Source organism: Pleurodeles waltl, chromosome 6, assembly GCF_031143425.1.
Source record: "Pleurodeles waltl isolate 20211129_DDA chromosome 6, aPleWal1.hap1.20221129, whole genome shotgun sequence".
Lineage (NCBI taxonomy): Eukaryota > Metazoa > Chordata > Amphibia > Caudata > Salamandridae > Pleurodeles > Pleurodeles waltl.
Genome location: NC_090445.1, coordinates 150,186,674 through 150,206,069, shown reverse-complemented (window position 1 = coordinate 150,206,069; position 19,396 = coordinate 150,186,674). Strand labels below are relative to the sequence as shown.

At 45.2% G+C, this 19,396-nt stretch overlaps 1 protein-coding gene across 1 annotated transcript in view; it reads left to right on the top strand.

Moving 5' to 3' along the window:
• NT5C3B (5'-nucleotidase, cytosolic IIIB) overlaps window positions 1–19,396 on the top strand; it is a 70,924-nt gene that overhangs the window by 40,961 nt on the left and 10,567 nt on the right. The window contains exon 7 of the mRNA XM_069237659.1: window positions 10,542–10,704. Coding sequence (XP_069093760.1) covers window positions 10,542–10,704 — 163 coding nt within the window. The remainder of the gene's footprint in view (window positions 1–10,541; window positions 10,705–19,396) is intronic.

Here is a 19,396-nt window from a genome sequence, read left to right as displayed (position 1 = left end):
TTTTCTCAGAAAAATAATTAGCGATAGCTTTGCAGTGTGGGGCTCTGGGAGGAGGGATAGCTTGTAAAAGACTAGCTGGCTTGGAGAGCTCCTTGACAATTTAAAAAAGTTATCTTCTGGAACCTCGATTATCTTCCAGTCTTTTAATGAAATGGGTCTTTTTGGCTCTTTTCAGCTGTTGATGATAGGCGTTTAACTGTTATTTATAAGCTTGACGATCAGCAAAATTTCTCGAGAGGCGCAATGTTTTCTCTGCTAATTTGAATTTCTGAATTTGTTCTTCTCAAGTTTTAACTCCGTGAAATACCATGCCTGAGAAGGGTTTTTGTGCGGGTTGGTTTGGTATGCCTAGGGATGCATATATCCAGGGATTTAGAGACCGCTCTATTAAAGTCTGCTAAATAAGCACCGTGAGAAGTGTCTGATTCAAGGGCCCAGGGGTGGGGGAGTTGGGGGGAGGGGGGGTGGGGGAGGAAGTACCACGCAAAAGATTCAACATTAATTTTACTCCAAGCCTTTTAGGCACAGGGGAAGAAATGGGGGTCTGTTGTTGCTTAATCAGGAGTGAGATTGAAAAACTAATATTAAAATGGTCGGACCAGGTTAAAGGCTCATTATCAATATTGTGTATGGTATCCATGTTCGAGAACAGTAAGTCCAAAGTGTGGCCGGTTATATGTCTAGGGCTTAGAATACTTTGTTTGAGCTGACTAATGCTCATATCATTTGCTAGTTGTTTACAGAAGGGGTCATCTGAATTCTCAAAATGCACATTAAAATCGCCAATTACGAAATAGTACTTAAACTTTAAGATGAGTGGAGAGACCCAAGCCTGTAGGTTTTTACCCACTGAAAGTTATAACCCGGGGGTCTGTATAAAATGCTCCCCCCAACAATCTCTGCTCATTAAGATATAAGTAAAAAACAAGTGTTTCGCATTCTGTAGAAAGCACGGGATTCAGTGATCCCTATATAAATATCCTTAAAAATGATAGCTATGGCCCCCCTGACGACCTGTTCTGTCACATTTTAACATCTGATAGCCAAAGGGCAGGGCGATGGCAAGGGTAGGTAAGGTTTGCTCATTTAACCATGTCTCAGTAATAAGTACCAGAGGCAGAATCTGTAATGGTGTCACAAATCTCGATGCAGTGTTTCGGTATTGACCTTGCATTGAAATAAAGGCATTTTAATTCAAGTGCCAATGGAAGGCAAGGTAAGCTAGTTGAGCTGAGTTGAGTCCCTCCTGCTCATTTGCAATTCCAACAGGAAAGAGGGCCCTCCAGCTGGCCTAGAATATCCCCTGTACAAGCCCCAGGGTCTTGCACGAATAGCTTTAGGCAGCCAGGATCAGCATTCTTTTACATTTATTATGCTTCAAAGATCCGGACCCTCTAGCCTGCAGAGATAGACGCATTTTTAATTCAATGACGGTGTGTTGCTCTTGTTTAAACTAAGAGAAAACAATGCCAAAGAATACAACACTCTTAGACTGAGTAATTATTTGTTTAAGGCACTTCCCAGATATCAAATAAAAGCACACAAACATATGAAAATAAACATTTAACTCAAATGAAGTATAACGTGTAGAAACAGAAATAATCGCAGCATTTAAACAATCACAGGCAAAGATGTGCAATATATTAGCAGTTAATATATTTATAAGCTAAATAATTAAGAATTAAAATGCATACCATGGGGGTTAAATCCATCATCCTTGTCAGTGCCAAGCTGGGGAACCCATAACAGCTGAGACAGGAGACCTTTCCCATATAGGATTTTCTAGTGCAGTGCGTCCACTCCGCAGGTGGGGTCCTACCTCAGCGCCAAGTTTTCTCATCTTTTATACCTTAAACCAACTCACGAGGATGATTCTAGTAACCCCCCTTCCTTCGGTTATGCAATTCAAATGTTGGCTATATTCTGTGTCGAAAACAGCAAAGGAACTGGCCTGGCCCAGTGCGCATTCCAGAGGCAGAGCTGTACTTCCCAGTCTGAGACTCTTTTATCATGTCTGCACCCCCCATATTATGTTCCAGTACGGTATGACCCTGTTCTGGTGAGAAAAGCACAAAACATTCTGTGTGGAAAACAACCTTGGTGTGTTAAAACTCTGCGCCTCTGCTGTGATGGCACCTGAAGCTAAGCACAAAATATAGTCAATGGTCAAGATGGAGTCAGTGGTCAAATACACATAGCATTACAGACGGCTAGGGATTCTGTATGCATCCTTCCCTTTCCACGATTCCTGAGAGTGTTTTGAAGATAAGAATGGTTTCCTCTTAGTTTCATTCTGGCCAAGGGAATCTTGGTGTCCTCTACATTTCTATAAGTCCACTCCTGAATGGATCTTTCACATCCTCTTCGTCAGTGGAGATCCATTTCCCAATAGAGGCTCTTCATTCTCCACCTGACAGTCTTGAAGCTGAACAGTACAGTGGTTTTGTTTGGTAGTTTCCTCCATGTATAAAGAGGCATGAATTTCTGTGCCTGCTTTTTGATACTTGGTAGGTGCAAGAGGAGTGGATACACTGTTAGCCAGTTCCACCAGCAAGCGTTCCAGATTGGATGTTGGCTCCTGTGCAGCTTTGGTTGGAATGCAGTCTTCAGTGTATCAGACCCTTAACACACAGGCCCTCATTTCGACCACGGCAGTCTTTTTCAAAGACCGCGAGGAACCGCTGTGCTGAAGACCGCCAGTGCAGGCGGTTTTCTGCGCGGCGTATTATGACTGCTGGCAGCCCTCCATCCTTTTTCGGATGGAGAGCCACCAGCAGCCATACTGGCGGCCGGCGGGGAAGTGGAGGTTGCTCCACCTCCACCGCCCCGTCATCAGAACACCGCCCACTGAATCACGTCCCATGATTCGGTGTGGCAGTGTTCTGGTGACAAGGTGCTGGTGGCGGAGCAGCCCCCATGGATCCCGTCCCCTCCCTGAGGATCAACGGACAAGGTAAGTTGATTGTCCGTTAGGGGAAGGGGTGGGGGGTGTTGTGTGTTGTGTGCATGCATGTGGGTGTGCTTGTGAGTATGTAGAGGGGGTGTGTGAGTGCGTGTATGCATGCAGGGGGTGTTGTGTGTATGGGAAATGTGTGCGGGTCGGTCTGTGTGCATGTCTGTTTGTATAAGTGCGGGTATGTGTGCGTGTAGGGGTGTGTGTCTGTGCATGGTGGGGGTGGGGAGGGGTTGTGTGTCTGTGCATGTTGCGGGTGGGTGTGGGAAGGGGGTGTGTGTCTGTGCATGTTGGGGAGGGGAGGGTGATCCTGCCACCTTTTTGAGGTGGCAGGGGGGTGGGAGGTGTGGGGGGAGGACTCGTGGTGGGGGAGACCCCTATTAGTGCCAGGGAAGGAATTCCCTGGCACTGATAGTGCCTACTGCCATGGATTTCGTGGTGGTTCCAAACCACCCAAAATCCATGGCAGTATGCAGGGTCGTGATACCGCCGGCAGTCTGGTGACGGCTGCCGGGCTGGAGACCAAAGTCTCCAGCCCAGCGGTAGTCACCGCCCTGGCGGTCGGAGTGGAGAAGTGGCGGATGACCATGGCGGTAACCGCCATGGTCATAATTCCATATTTTTTCCTCTGGCCTGTTGGCGGTATTACCGCCACTTCTCCCCCATCCACCAGGGTTGTAATGAGGGCCACAGTCTTTAAATTCTGGGTTCCATCCCCTGGGTAACCCTATTTGTATACCCAGGGTGCATTAATCAATTAGCAAGAAGTAGTAAATAAAGATGGTCTAGAACAGTGGTTCCCAACCTTTTGACTTCTGTGGACCCCCATTCTATCAATACTGGAGCCTGGGGACCCCCACTGAATCATTATTGGAACATGGGGACCCCCAAGGAGTCATTACTGATAGCTGGGACCTAATATTATTACATTTTTTAAGCAGCCGCGGACCCCCTGAGGAGGCTTCGCAGACCCCCAGGGGTCCCCGGCCCACAGGTTGGGAACCACTGGTCTAGAAGCATGACTGTGGCACATTTCTAGTCCGTCTTCATTTATTCACAGACATGCTTAAGTTGAGTTGAGGGGGTGATCGAGAGGTGTAGGCCGAAGGATTTCTGTTTAGATAAGAGGTCCTCAACCTGTGGTCCGCAGACTCTCAGGGGTCCAAGACACATTCCCAGGCGGTCCACAGGCCGGGGCCTGCAGGAAGGCACTTCTCCAGCTAGGGCTTCTGACAAACATGTGCATGTTTTTAGGTTGAGCTTGGCAGCACACAGCGCTATCTGCAAGACATGTTGTATTCAATATGGGCTTTTAACCACACCCACTCTTGACATTTGTTCTAGGCTATGCTTGTCTTAAATGCTTCCTTTTTATTGGTCCATTTTTCAAAATGTCCCTCCCTTTTGTGCTTTAATTCCCTCGCAAGGAATTTCATTAAGAGAACATTTTTGTTAGCCATCACACTACGTCACGCTTCCTCCTGTTACAGCGTGTGATGGCCCCTCCTCCAGTCTGGTTTCGGTTTTGCCTTTAATCCCACCTGTGATCTTTTCTCCTCGCAGATCAGCTCCATGCTTCATGTTTTTGCATTGATGTTGTGTAGTATTTTTAATTTGCTATTTTCCTCTAAAACTAGCAAGCAGGCATTTAGTTTATAAAAGATGTGACTCACTCTGATGCATTGATTTATGACTCCGACTAGCCAAAGCTTGAAACTTTGGCGAAGACCTTTACTGTCCTCTGTGCGTCAGCCTCGTGGACAAATAACCTTTTGTTAGCGCAATGCCAAGGCTGACCCAAGCCAGTGTGTTTTGTGGTCACCAAGGCACTTCACGTTCGTCCTGTACTCTGTCATCCTCTCAACCAACTCTTTCCAGTTCTCAGCTGTTCAGTATGACACCCACGCCGCTCCTGGATGTGCCCCTGCACGCCCAACACAGAAAGGTGGCCCAAGCATAGTAAGTTGCTTATTACACATTCTTTGCAGCAGGCATATTAACCCTTTGTGCTACCTTATGTTGACTCCAAGCTTCCACTACACAAAAGTAAGTTTGCTCTCCAGATGAATATAAATTGCAGGAGTTATTTTGACATTTTTACATTATAGGCACTTTGTGATTTGCGTAGCACATGTTCTTTGCAGCAGGCACATTAACCCTCTGTATTACCTTATGATGACTCCTGGCTTCCACTAGACAGAAGTACGTTCTCTCTCCAGAAAGAACATTAACCCTCTGCGCCACCTTATGAGTCCAACCTTCCAGTAGAGAAAAGTATGTTCTCTCTCCAGAAAGAACATTAATCGCCAGAGTTATTTTGACATTTTTACATCATATGCACTCTGATCTGTTTAGTACACATTCTTTGCAACAAGCATATTAACCCTGTGTGCTACCTTGTGATGACTCCAAGCTTCCACTAGACTAAAGTATGTTCTCTCTCCAGAAAAAACATAAATTGCCAGATTTATTTTTACATTTTTACATTACATGCACTTTGTGATTTACCTGGTACACGATCTTTGTAGAAGGCACATTAACCCTCTGTGCTACCTTGTGATGACTCTAAGCGTCCACTAGATAAAACCACGTTCTCTCTCCAGTAAACATCGATCGCCAGAGTTATTTTGCCATTTTTACTTTAGATGCACTCAAAACAGAAAATCGTCGCAAATGGAAAAAAAAACAGCTGTACCAGTGAGCTGAAGGGTCCCGGAGTGGCTGGTCATGGAATATGTAGGCCCAATATGGCTTTAAAATGATGTTGCCTCAGTATTTAGTTTTTGAACATATATATGCAGCAGCCATGTTACTGCATAGCGCTTTAAAGCTATTTTCTGCTTTGAAGATGTTTGTTTTTTTAGGCCTCCAGGAATAATTTGTTATTTGTTTGAGTGCAATACACACCTTCACTGAACTCCTTAATAAATACCTTTGAAATGTGTGCACTGCGGCCACTTCCAAACCCTGTGCAGGCTGCCAACCCAGCTCATGACCTGTAGCTGCAGTCTGTGGTGAAAACAGTCAAGTAAGGTGCTGAAATTCTGTCTTTGCCTTGTTTTTAGTGTGATACACTACCATTCAAGAGAGCATTCCAAATGTAATATCGTAAAGTTGGAAGGCAGCCATTGGAGTAGTATTCATAGATTTGTCCAGCTCCATAGTTCAAAATGTGATTCGCTCATTTAGTTTGTTTCTACTTTGCATTCTGGGACTTGTAGTTTTATTTTTATAACATGATACGTGCTGCGAACACAAAGCAGAAACCTGACTGTAAGAACCACACACGTTTGAGTCTGTGAAACTTGAGCTGTGTTGGGGTGTATTTATAAAACTAAGCTAGAGGAGAGCTTACAGTTGATTATGCTGTATAGTGGTCAATATTTCATAACTAATATTTCACTTCAAGACTGACTGAGGATCAGTAATATCATGTGAGATGACTTGCCTCAAATGTGTGAAAAATCATGGGTGTTTTGTTCGACTCCCCAGACGGCAGTAAAGGGACAGTGATCCAGTAAGCACACATTCTTGCAGTTCAATTATTTATTCATTGCACTGCGGGCCAAGTAAATATGTTTTGTACCTGGGAGTAGTTCGTATTTTAAGGGCCTTGTTTAACAAAAATATTCCAGGAGGCCCACTAGCCCTTTAGTTATATGCAAGGCCACTGGAATTATGTGCAGAAAGGACCAAAATATGCAGCAGGGTTGAACAATTAATGTGGCAAAAAAAGTCCAATTATAAATTTACATTGACGATAACTCCAACACAAGTAAATGCCAGACCTATTGCATTGGAAATGCTTGTTATATTTATTACTTCCTTTGTGCAGCAGTTTTAAAAACACTGCAGAGTTTCGGGCAAAAATAAAAGTGTCAAGATAACTCTAGTGTTTAATGTACCTGCTGGAGAGAGATGGGAGATTTGTCCACTGTCAGTTTTGACTCAAAGGTAGTGCAGATGGTTAATTAGCCTGCTGCAAAGAATGTGTATCGTGCAAAGAACAGTATTTTATGTGCATAGAATAGTGGGTTACTGCTTTTCTCAAAGAGATTTGTTTGTTGCTGTGTAGTTCATAAGTTACAATCGTAATCTAGCACAGTGAGCTATGAACTGCCATTAAAGAGCTGCATGCAAACTGCATTGCACAAATTAGAAAGTTTTTTTTCCCCCAGTCTTTTATCTTCCTTAAGCTGCTGTAAAAGGTTTGCTTGCTTAGAAATACATTGTTATTATTAAAGTCAAAGCTAACCACTGTGTTATGTATTCTACGTTTGTGCTTCTCCAGACCAAGCACTCTTAGAAAATGCCTACCAGTGTGGATGACATGTGAATACTACACTTTTTAGTCCACTGTAAAGTGCTCTGACACCCTACACTGATATGAGCAGTGCTATAAAACAAATAAATTACACGTGACAGAGAGGCTATGAAGAGATGAGAGGCCCTTATGGTTTTATTTCCTTTCCCCACCACATATTTCTCTGAAAAAGCTTCCTCAGACGGATCTTACGTACGTACAAAATAAAAACAAAAATTGCTTTGGAAATTTTAAATCTGACCCGAGGATTCAACTTTCCTAAATAAGACCAAATATTTAAAAGTTAGTCACCGAGATGCAGCGCCAACCTTCCCATTAAATTGTTTTGATTTTTGCATATTTTTTCAATATAAAATAATTATATTTTTAGTAATTTGAATATTTGTTTGATGTTTACTTGTTTGTGTATTTTTTTGCAAATTACTGTTTTATTGTTTGAAATGTAAATCGTTCGAATTGCTTGGGGGTCCCCGCCTTCCAGTAATGATTTAGTGGGGGGTGCTCAGGAGTCAAAAGGTTAGGAACCACTGGTTTAGATGCTAAAGGGCACCCTGGGGTCTCCGAGCAATGGCCGAGAAGACAAGGGGAGGTGGGTGATATCCATGGGCTCATTTACTTTTTCACAAAGTAGGACAGGTAGCAAAGTGCCAAGAAAGGTGGCCTAGTGTAGAGGGCAAGACCTAAGCGCTTGAGAATTTTTAAAAACAAAATAGCAGAAGCAAGCTGCTTCCTAGTGCCATAACGTCCACTGGGGTAGTAGTAGGTGCAGTGACACCGGGTCCATTGTTATGTGAAATTCAATGCATCTAAATTATGGCAGTCTTTTTACCCAAAAGGGGAATGGGGTTCATAGTTCTTGCTAATATAGAGCGTATTGCACCATTGCTGCACTAGTGTTGTTTCAGACTTTGAAACGGTAACCCGACAGACTGCTAGAATGTGGGGACGTTTTTTTTTGTTTTTTTTCTTTTAACAGGAGCCTTTTTGAACATCTGGTCTTGGAGCACTGGTGTAGTGAACGAGAGCGAAAGAAGAGATAGAGAAGACAGGCTGATTTACATGATGTTATTGTTCTATCAAGTGCAGTGGCATCGACCCCAGTGTTGTGTGGGGTCCACTGCAGCCTCATTAGGGGTATCTTACTTTACAGAAGAGGAGTGGGGACCCATTTTGTTTGCCAGCATTAGGGCCTAGGGCATCCTCGCTGTAGAAAGGGAGGTGAAATGTTGGGGCTTATTATTTGTTTTACTAAAAGGGCCAGAGGCAGCCTGCTTTGGGATCAGAGCAATGGCTATTGGGCAGAGGAGTGAAAGAGTGAGAGGAGAGGGACTGTTTTGCAGTACCTTAGCTATCGTTTGTGCACCGGGTGCACTTGCAAAAGGTGCCTAGGTTGTGAGGGGCTCATTGCACCCCAGTTATGAAGAGCAACGTTTTTTCATCTATTTCTTTTTTCAGTCAGTGCATTTGCTGTTTTTTAACTGTTATATTGACTGTGGTTTATGGGTTGTATAAAAGGTACTGCTGAAATTATTTAATAACCTTTACCCCCACCAGCCATGACCCACATCCACTCCTTAACATAAAGTTTTGGAGGGCATCCAAATTAAAAACATTTTGCTTGGGGGCTTGGGAAAAAATGTATAGACCTCGCACTAACGGGTTTGCTTCCGTTATTAAATTCACAGTACTCTGCATACATCAGACTCTCCTATGTTTTGTCTTTCATGATTTCATGTTATTGTCAGTCACGGCTCGCTGCGCTCACAATGGGTGATGCGGGGTTGGGGGAGGGAGAGAGGGGGTAAAATGTCATTAAAAAATGAATAATAAAAAGGTTACCTGATCTGCTGCCGTGCCACTCCTCCTCCTCCCGTCGCTGCAGGCACAGGCTCCCAGCCTGCCCTGCGGCCAATCCTGACGCAGCTCAGAGCAGGATTGGCTGGGCGCGCTGAGACGGCCGGCCAAACATGAATGTGCACTGAGGGGAGTGCACAGTGCACTCCCTTCATCATCCCCAATGTCCCACCCCTTTAACAAACAAAAGGATAATAAACACAGTTTATTATCGTTTAATTTCTTAAAGGAATTGAAGGAGCTGCTGCTGGCAGGGGCAACGCTTCTCCGCCCTAACGGAGGAGCCGCCGCTGGTTACTATCCTCTTAAATTGTGAAAAGGGACACTGAAGAGGAATGAACTGGTAATGTCCTTATTGTGCACTGCTAATGTTAATGAGTCCCACTGTTCCACGTCCCAGTTCTGATTCTCTTCTTCCCCTCTCTTCCCATTTCTATCCAAGTACCAGAAGTCAGTTGATGATGAACTGAATTTTCACTTTTTGTACTTGCTTATGAAGCTCTATAGGGGTTTTTATAGGGATGTCCCAATTAGGCCCTGAATTTGGAAAGTGGAGGAGTCCTAATTTATCTTTCTGTCTATAAATCAATTGAAATGCCTCTCCCAGGGGTAGAGGATTCCCTCTTGAGTTGAGGAATTGTATGAAGAACAGTAAGACTCTGTCTAATGAATGCTCAGTAAGTAATGTGGGAATTAACCTTGAGTGTTGACATTTTATACTGTGTTGTTGTCTGGGTGTATTGGAATTCTTTCACTGTACCAAAGGTCTTATTTCTCTGTACCAAAGGTCTTATCTGGAAGTATTCTTCATGATGGGGTTGGTTTTTGCCAGTCGTGAGCCCTCATGTGTTTTGTTTGTGTCATCAATGATGAAAGTGTTTGGGGTTACCAGATTTAAGATGGGTTTTGGTGATAATTTTGATTGGTTTTCATTGATGATGTTGGTTTCTAGGTATTCATTGTTGTGAGTTTCATTACGTTCTGCCATTGCTTGAATGTTAATGAAACTCATTGGTTGGATTTAATTGATATTGTGGATTTGTTTTTACATTTTCTCCATTGGTTTTCTTTATGGCGTTACTTGGTCTTCGTTTATGACATCAGTAGGTTTTCTTTGCTGGCATTGGTTGGTTTCCTTTGATGTCGAATGATTTTTATTAATGACCTTAGCTTGATTTCTTACACTGGGTTTGAGGCATCCACTGAACAACTTTCACTCACCCAGTTTCTGGTCTGCTGGGCTTTGGCTGACAGCTTCTTATTCATGTAAATTCATACTTTCCTAATTAAGGTGATTAAAACTGTTGCATGTTTTATGACTGTATGTAAGTCACATATAAAGATAACGAAGTAAATGTTTTGTGATCCTCTACTAATCTCCATCATATGTTGCTCATTTTGTATTCTCAGGGAAGGTTATGATCTTTTCTTCAATGGACTCTATCACAGTAATATCCCTTTGTTTATTTTCTCGGCTGGGATCGGTGACATCCTAGAGGAAATCATCCGACAAGCCGGGGTTTTCCATGACAATGTTAAAGTGATTTCTAACTACATGGACTTCAATGAGAATGTAAGTGAGCCTTGGGGTGGTTTGAAGTATTTCTAGTGTCATGAAGTCCAGCACTGGTTTCCTGTATTATTTGAAAGTGCTTTCGCGTCATAGTGTGCAACTTACCAGACACGTTGCCAAACAGGGGAATATAGATTGTGCATACATAGGTACACCCGAAAATGTAAACATGCACACACGTATATGTACACATTCATATTTTTGCTTCTTTCAAGCCACAGTTATACTGGTATATTCTAGAAAACAAGCTTGATATCTTTGTACCTTTTGAGGAGCAGTATTTACCACTCTTATTTGTCTCATTTCAGAACCCCCAGTAATGAACTTTCAGTTTTGTTATGTGGATATTAGTGTGTGTGGGAGTATGTACGTGTGTGTGTGTGTGTGTGTGTGTCCATCAAAAAAACAATGGTTAGAGTAATGTTATAGTTATAGGTTAAACGGGTTAAAAACTAATGCTTAAAAACTGTAAAGAAATGGCTCCCTGTTGCAGTTACCCCCCACTTTTTGCCTGATACTGATGCTGACTTGACTGAGAAGTGTGCTGGGACCCTGCTAACCAGGCCCCAGCACCAGTGTTCTTTCACCTAAAATGTACCATTGTTTCCACAATTGGCACACCCTGGCATCCAGATAAGTCCCTTGTAACTGGTACCTCTGGTACCAAGGGCCCTGATGCCAGGGAAGGCCTCTAAGGGCTGCAGCATGTATTATGCCACCCTAGAGACCCCTCACTCAGCACAGACCCACTGCTTACAAGCCTGTGTGTGCTAGTGAGAACAAAATGAGTAAGTCGACAAGGCACTCCCCTCAGGGTGCCATGCCAGCCTCTCACTGCCTATGCAGTATAGGTAAGACACCCCTCTAGCAGGCGTTACAGCCCCAAGGCAGGGTGCACTATACCATAGGCGAGGGTACCAGTGCATGAGCACTGTACCCCTACAGTGTCTAAGCAAAACCTTAGACATTGTAAGTGCAGGGTAGCCATAAGAGTATATGGTCTGGGAGTCTGTTTTACACGAACTCCACAGCACCATAATGGCTACACTGAAAACTGGGAAGTTTGGTATCAAACTTCTCAGCACAATAAATGCACACTGATGTCAGTGTACATTTTATTGTAAAATACACCACAGAGGGCACCTTAGAGGTGCCCCCTGAAACTTAACCAACTCTCTGTGTAGGCTGACTGGTTCCAGCAGCCTGCCACACTAGAGACATGTTGCTGGCCCCATGGGGAGAGTGCCTTTGTCACTCTGAGGCCAGTAACAAAGCCTGCACTGGGTGGAGATGCTAACACCTCCCCCAGGCAGGAGCTGTAACACCTGGCGGTGAGCCTCAAAGGCTCACCCCTTTGTCACAGCCCAGCAGGGCACTCCAGCTTAGTGGAGTTGCCCCCCCCCCTCCGGCCACGGCCCCCACTTTTGGCGGCAAGGCTGGAGGGAACAAAGAAAGCAACAAGGAGGAGTCACTGGCCAGTCAGGACAGCCCCTAAGGTGTCCTGAGCTGAGGTGACTCTAACTTTTAGAAATCCTCCATCTTGCAGATGGAGGATTCCCCCAATAGGGTTAGGATTGTGACCCCCTCCCCTTGGGAGGAGGCACAAAGAGGGTGTACCCACCCTCAGGGCTAGTAGCCATTGGCTACTAACCCCCCAGACCTAAACACGCCCTTAAATTTAGTATTTAAGGGCTACCCTGAACCCTAGAAAATTAGATTTCTGCAACAACAAGAAGAAGGACTGCCTAGCTGAAAACCCCTGCAGAGGAAGACCAGAAGACAACAACTGCCTTGGCTCCAGAAACTCACCGGCCTGTCTCCTGCCTTCCAAAGAACTCTGCTCCAGCGACGCCTTCCAAAGGGACCAGCGACCTCTGAATCCTCTGAGGACTGCCCTGCTTCGACGACGACAAGAAACTCCCAAGGACAGCGGACCTGCTCCAAAAAGACTGCAACTTTATCCAAAGAAGCAGCTTTAAAGAACCCTGCAATCTCCCCGCAAGAAGCGTGAGACTTGCAACACTGCACCCGGCGACCCCGACTCAGCTGGTGGAGAACCAACACCTCAGGGAGGACCCCCGGACTACTCTACGACTGTGAGTACCAAAATCTGTCCCCCCTGAGCCCCCACAGCGCCGCCTGCAGAGGGAATCCCTAGGCTTCCCCTGACCGCGACTCTCTGAAACCTAAGTCCCGACGCCTGGAAAAGACCCTGCACCCGCAGCCCCCAGGACCTGAAGGACCGGACTTTCACTGCAGAAGTGACCCCCAGGAGTCCCTCTCCCTTGCCCAAGTGGAGGTTTCCCCGAGGAAGCCCCCCCTTGCCTGCCTGCAGCGCTGAAGAGATCCCTTGATCTCTCATTGACTTCCATTGCGAACCCGACGCTTGTTCTAACACTGCACCCGGCCGCCCCCGCGCCGCTGAGGGTGAAATTTCTGTGTGGGCTTGTGTCCCCCCCGGTGCCCTACAAAACCCCCCTGGTCTGCCCTCCGAAGACGCGGGTACTTACCTGCTGGCAGACTGGAACCGGGGCACCCCCTTCTCTCCATTGAAGCCTATGCGTTTTGGGCACCACTTTGAACTCTGCACCTGACCGGCCCTGAGCTGCTGGTGTGGTAACTTTGGGGTTGCTCTGAACCCCCAACGGTGGGCTACCTTGGACCAAGAACTGAACCCTGTAAGTGTCTTACTTACCTGGTAAAACTAACAAAAACTTACCTCTCCCAGGAACTGTGAAAATTGCACTGTGTCCACTTTTAAAATAGCTATTTGTGAATAACTTGAAAAGTATACATGCAATTGAAATGATTCAAAGTTCCTAATGTACTTACCTGCAATACCTTTCAAACAAGATATTACATGTTAAATTTGAACCTGTGGTTCTTAAAATAAACTAAGAAAATATATTTTTCTATACAAAACCTATTGGCTGGATTTGTCTCTGAGTGTGTGTACCTCATTTATTGTCTATGTGTATGTACAACAAATGCTTAACACTACTCCTTTGATAAGCCTACTGCTCGACCACACTACCACAAAATAGAGCATTAGTATTATCTCTTTTTGCCACTATCTTACCTCTAAGGGGAACCCTTGGACTCTGTGCATGCTATTCCTTACTTTGAAATAGTGCATACAGAGCCAACTTCCTACAAAAACCAAATACCACTGAAGTGCAGTGAGCTAACTCTAACCTGTGCCCTCGCCATGCACTGCTTATATGACCTCACATCCTACATCACTATTGACATGTTAAATGACATCATTAATTACATCACTAATGAACTCTTCTCTGTGTGGTCAGCTTGCTGCCCCTGTCCCCTCCCTCCTGCTTTCTGTTGTCCAACTCCACTCCTCTACCCCTTCCCTCCCTTTCTTCCCCCCCTGCCATCTGTGGTATTTTGTGTTGCCACTGCCCCTTCCTCCTGCCCTCCAGGGTCTGCTGTGCTGCCACTCCCTCTTCTGCTTGCCTTGCATGGACCATTGTGCTTCCATTGCCCTCCTGCCTGCCCTGTATCAGCTTGTTGCCCCTGCCACTCTTCCCCTGCCCTCTGTTTTCCAAGTTTGTGCTCCTACCCTTTTATTTTTACTCTTGACGGTCCTTTGGCATGCTCCTGCCCCCTTCCTCCTGCCCTCTGATCTTTTGGTCTGCCAGTGCCCCTTCTGTTTGCCCTGCGTTGTGAGCTTGCTGCTCTTGCTTTCCTCCCCTCTGGTATCCATTGCCCGTGACAATGACCCTGCCTCCGCCTTCCTGCTCTCACTGGTCTGTTGTGGTGCCACTGTCCCTCCCTAACTGCCCTGCACGGTCAGCATGCTGCCCCTTCTGTCTGCCCTCCGTTGTCTGTGTGGTGACTGTGTCCTTTACCTCTTGCCCTCCATGGTCCTTTGTGCTACCACTGCCCTCTGCCTACCCTACGTGGTCCATTGTTCTAACAGCACCCCTTCTGCCTGCCCTATGTATTCATCTTGCTTCCCATGCCACCCCTTTTCCTGCCATCCATTGTCCGAGTCTGTGTCCCTACCCCATTCCTTAAGCCTTCTATGGTCGCTCATATCTGCCCTCCTTGGTTTGTTGTGCTCCCACAGAGGCTCTTGCCTGTCCTGTATGGTTGGCTTGCTGACCCTGCTCACCTCCCCCATGCCCTCCGTAGTTCATTGTTCTGCCATTGCATCTCCTACCTGCCCTGCATGGTATTTTCTGCTGTCACTGCCCCTCTCACCTGCCCAGCATAGTCAGTTTGCTGCCTCTGCCCCTGCTCCCTCCCCCGCCCTCCGTTGTCAGAGTGCATGTCCCTGCCCCTTCCCTCTCCCCCTCCATATTGTTCTAATGAACAACTAGAGTGTTCCCTCCATCGAGCCTCGTCTGTTTTTAGTAGTTTACCGGTGCTGTGTAGGTGGGCTGAACACAGGAAAAGGCATGACGTATGCATGCCTTTCACAAATGAAAGCAAGCAGATTTTAAAAGGCAAGAACACGAACCAATGAAAGTGACTGATGTGACATGGGCGTGGTTGGAAGCCCAAGAGGGATTACTACAGTGGACAGAGCGCTTTGCGCTCGCCTATATAAAGGCATTTGACAGATCACTTTGAAACCTTCCAGGACGGACATGAGGTGGATGAACTTAGTTTGGAAAATTTTGTGATGATTCGTCCAACGGAGCCAAAGTTATTAACAAAATAAAAAATGCACTTTCAATGGAAAGTCTGTGCTAACTATAACTACACTGAGGGTGTGTGTGTGTGTGTGTGTGTGTGTGTTTGTGTGTATAAATAAATAAATAAAAAATCAAAGGTTGCAGTGCCTCAGTTAAAATGTAACATTTTAAACTGATAAAAAACACTGAAATTCACCATTTATAGTTTACTGAGCTAACTAGAACCTGTTCTTCCACCATGTCCAATGTTGTCATCAATAATGCTTTTTGAGATGTCATCAGTGATGTCATCACTAATGTCACTGAACATGTCTTGAGTGACTCTGTCTTTAAAGTCGTAAGCAAAGCATGGTGGGGGCACAAGTTTTAGGGGATTATTACAACTTTGGAGGAGGTGTTAATCCGTCCCAAAAGTGACGGTAAAGTGACGGATATACCACCAGCCGTATTACGAGTCTATTATATCCTATGGAACTCGTAATACTGCTGGTGGTATATCCGTCACTTTACCGTCACTTTTGGGACGGATTAACACCTCCTCCAAAATTGTAATAACCCCCTTAGTTAGCTCAGTAAATTATAGTTGGTGTATTTCAGTGGTTTTAGTTTAAAACGTAAAATTTTAACTGAGATTTTCACCTTACTCTAATGTCTCTTTAACCTTTGTTTTTTTGGTGAATGTTTTGAGTTGTTTTAATGTAAAGTAACATATTATTACTATGCCTAACTATAACATAACTTTAACCTTTGTTTTTTCAGTGAATTTCTAGATTTTTTTTAAAGTAAAGTGAGATAACATTACCATACCCAAATATGTCACTTTAACCTTTGTTTTATTCAGTGAATTTCTAGATTTTTATTTAACATAAAGTAACGTCTTATTGCTGTGACCGACCCCCATGGGTAGTCAACCACCCTGTCTCGCACAGCCTTTGGCCATGCGTGGGGTGGAGATTGGGTGCAGGGCCTGGCTTTCAGTCAGGCCCCGCATCCAACCTCCTGCAGGCTACCAACACCTTAAGGAAAAACACTCCACATTTTTTTGTAATTAATTTTCCTGGTCGGTTGGGAGTTTCTTATGGATTACAATGGCCCCCATTTTTTAAAAAAAATTTTGGGCCCAGGGACTGGGAGGGGGCGTTCTCAGGGATCACTTCAAAAGGCCAGGTGTTCCAGGCACCCTTACCCTCCCACCTTTATGGCATTTAAATTTCAGCTGAGACAGAGCATGCGCTGATGGTGTAAAATCTCTCATTAAAAAAGCTTAAAAACAGACCTAGAGCACGCCCCTTATCGTTGATTGTCTTCCTCATCACTCTAATTATCTTGCTTCTCATTGATCTGTACTTCCTGCTTCCACTTTCTTTTCCTGTCTTCTGTGAAGCATGAACATAGTAAAGCTTTCTGTTTGTGGTACTTTTTAGTTTTATACTAAAACTCCGCAAAGAATGCAAGTGTTTGCTGCCCTCACTACCCCTCTCTGTCCCTCCCACCCCCTGCCCATCCGTGCTGCTTGGTCCCAGTGCACAAAGATGAATTATTGTCCAGAACACTGCAGAACGGCCCAAGTGATGCTGATACTGAAGAGACAGACATCCCTCAATACTTAAACGTTTTATAAATGAAAGCACAAAAACCACAGGTCTTTAAATAAATATATAACACAAGCACATTTTGGGGATATGTAGTAATTTCTGGCTACATTAGCAAACAGTATAATAAGTGTGCGCGCTTCCTAAGCGAGTTAGCATTGGTCAAATAATGATGTATACGTGCCTACTGTTGATAACGAAACTTACTGATGTGTTATAAAATCTACCTGTTTCAAGTAGATCCTGAAATTAGCATCCTCTTTTCTGGAGCAGCCCACCAATTAGGGCTTGGATTAGTGCTGATATATGGCCTAAAGACAACTCAAATAATGTGCTGTATCTTTTGTTTCAGTACACTGTAAATAACCATTGTTGTTTTATAAGGGTGGGCGGAACTTGCAGAGTTTTACTCCGTGGAATTCCACTGAGTTGCATAAAAACTCCATGGAATGGCGCAAAGGTCTGCTCGCCCAAGCCTCCTTGGCGCCCTGGTCCTCTGGTTGGAAGTTTCCATAGTGGTGAAGGAACTGCACTTAATCTCCCAACTTCCCTGCTGCTTCCAGCCGAGCTGGCGTCGCCTCTCCTTTGTAGGAGACTGGCCTGTCCCATGGCAGGATGGTCAAGTAGGCCCTCTGACGTGGCACGGATGAAGGAGAAGGGATACAAAGTCCATTTGTTGAAATTAAAGGCTTTATCGAGCTTTGCTTCCATTTTCCCTTGATGATCGTTTACGGGACGGGAGAGGGCGCACTAGAGGGGGGAGGCATTTTAGTACCAAGCAGGATGAACCAGATTAGGACTAAGCCCCACCACCCTCTGGTTTGAACCCTACCTTGCTGGTGATGATATACTCCAGTCTTACCATGGGCACAATCGCTCATATGGCTGTCTTGTAACAGGCGTATTAACAAATGATATACTGAGCATAGCTACAATCTTAAGATCTCAGTCAGGACAATTAACTCAATTATACGCGGCTCCTGTTTACAAACAATACATTCGCCACAATCGGACAGGCAATCACTTCTTAGAAGCGATACATAGAACACGCCACAGTGAATGATTAATACACCTTCTGTAATGTCTTAAAGAGAACACCTAGACTTGTGTGGTGGGCTTGCCACCTCGGATAGTCCAGCGACCACGTTAATTAGAAATACTTTTGAAGGGTTTACGAATCACAACTGGCTCAAACCTTTGCAGTGGAAATGAGTGATTAATTTGTGCTGGTATATATTTTTTTAGTGGTAGGCACTGGTTGGCACTCGTTGTGGGGGATTTAGCCATGTTTTACATCAGCCTGCGACCTGTAGGGGCAGAAAAGAGAGAAAGGAGGAAGAAAAATATAGAAAATCAGAGACATCAGGAGAAAGCGGGGATGAAAAAGCACCTGCTAGAGCAGGCATGAGGTGGAATCAAGATGTGTCCTCCCTAGAAGACGCCCGTGTGCACACACTGGTTTGTTCCCTAGAGCCATGGATATCTGTGTCCCACATATTGAGGTTTCTGTGAGCAGTGTGCAGACCTTGGTGTGCCTCCTATCTCTAGGTCTGGTGTGCAGAAAAGTGTGTGTCCTCTATACCCGGGTTACACAATGGGCAGATGCTCTCCCGAAGTACGTGGCCCCTGCTCCAGCAGTAGCAACAGCAGTGCAGGCAGCAACAAGCGCGAGGCCAGATCTTCGTCGCTCCGCTCCTGCCATACAGCCTCTAGATCAGTGTTCCCCAACCCCCGGGCCGCGGACCGGTGCCAGTCCGTGGATCAATCGGCACCGGGCCGCCCCACTGTGGCGGGCGGTAAATGTTTGATAATTTTTCCGTGGCCCGCTTGTCACACAATGGGACAAGCGGGCCATGGAAAAATTATCAAACATTTACCGGTCCGCGGCGATAAAAAGGTTGGACAACACTGCTCTAGATGTCCGGCTTTTAAGAAGCCGCTCTCTGGACGCACTGCACAGTTGTTTCGGAGTGGGCGGGGCTGGAAGTGCGTAATGCGACATAGGATTGGATCATTGCCTGCACTGGAGCCAAAGCTAGCGTGCACTAAACATGCCTGTACTTCATACTGTGCTTCTCACATCAAGTATGTCATGAACGTTCCCATGGGGAGGGCAACATCTGAGCGTGTATAGCCCAGGCTTTTCAATAAACCCAGGCTTTTCAATAAACGTCCTGTTCGTGTTAGGCAAGAGAAACCATGCGCACGAGCACAGTTCTTTGCTGTACCGAGTCAAAGGTTCAAGTCTCGGCAAGGGCTCAACATCCTGTGATTCTGGGCAAATCACTTAATCTCCCTGTGCCTACCGAAAAAAATGAATGTGTCCTTGTGTAACGTAACTGATGCTAATGTAAAGCGCTCCAGTACCTTCAGGTCGAGTTCATGCTATTTAAAATCGCCAAAAAACAAAAACAAAAAAGTGCATATAACGCTACCACTGGT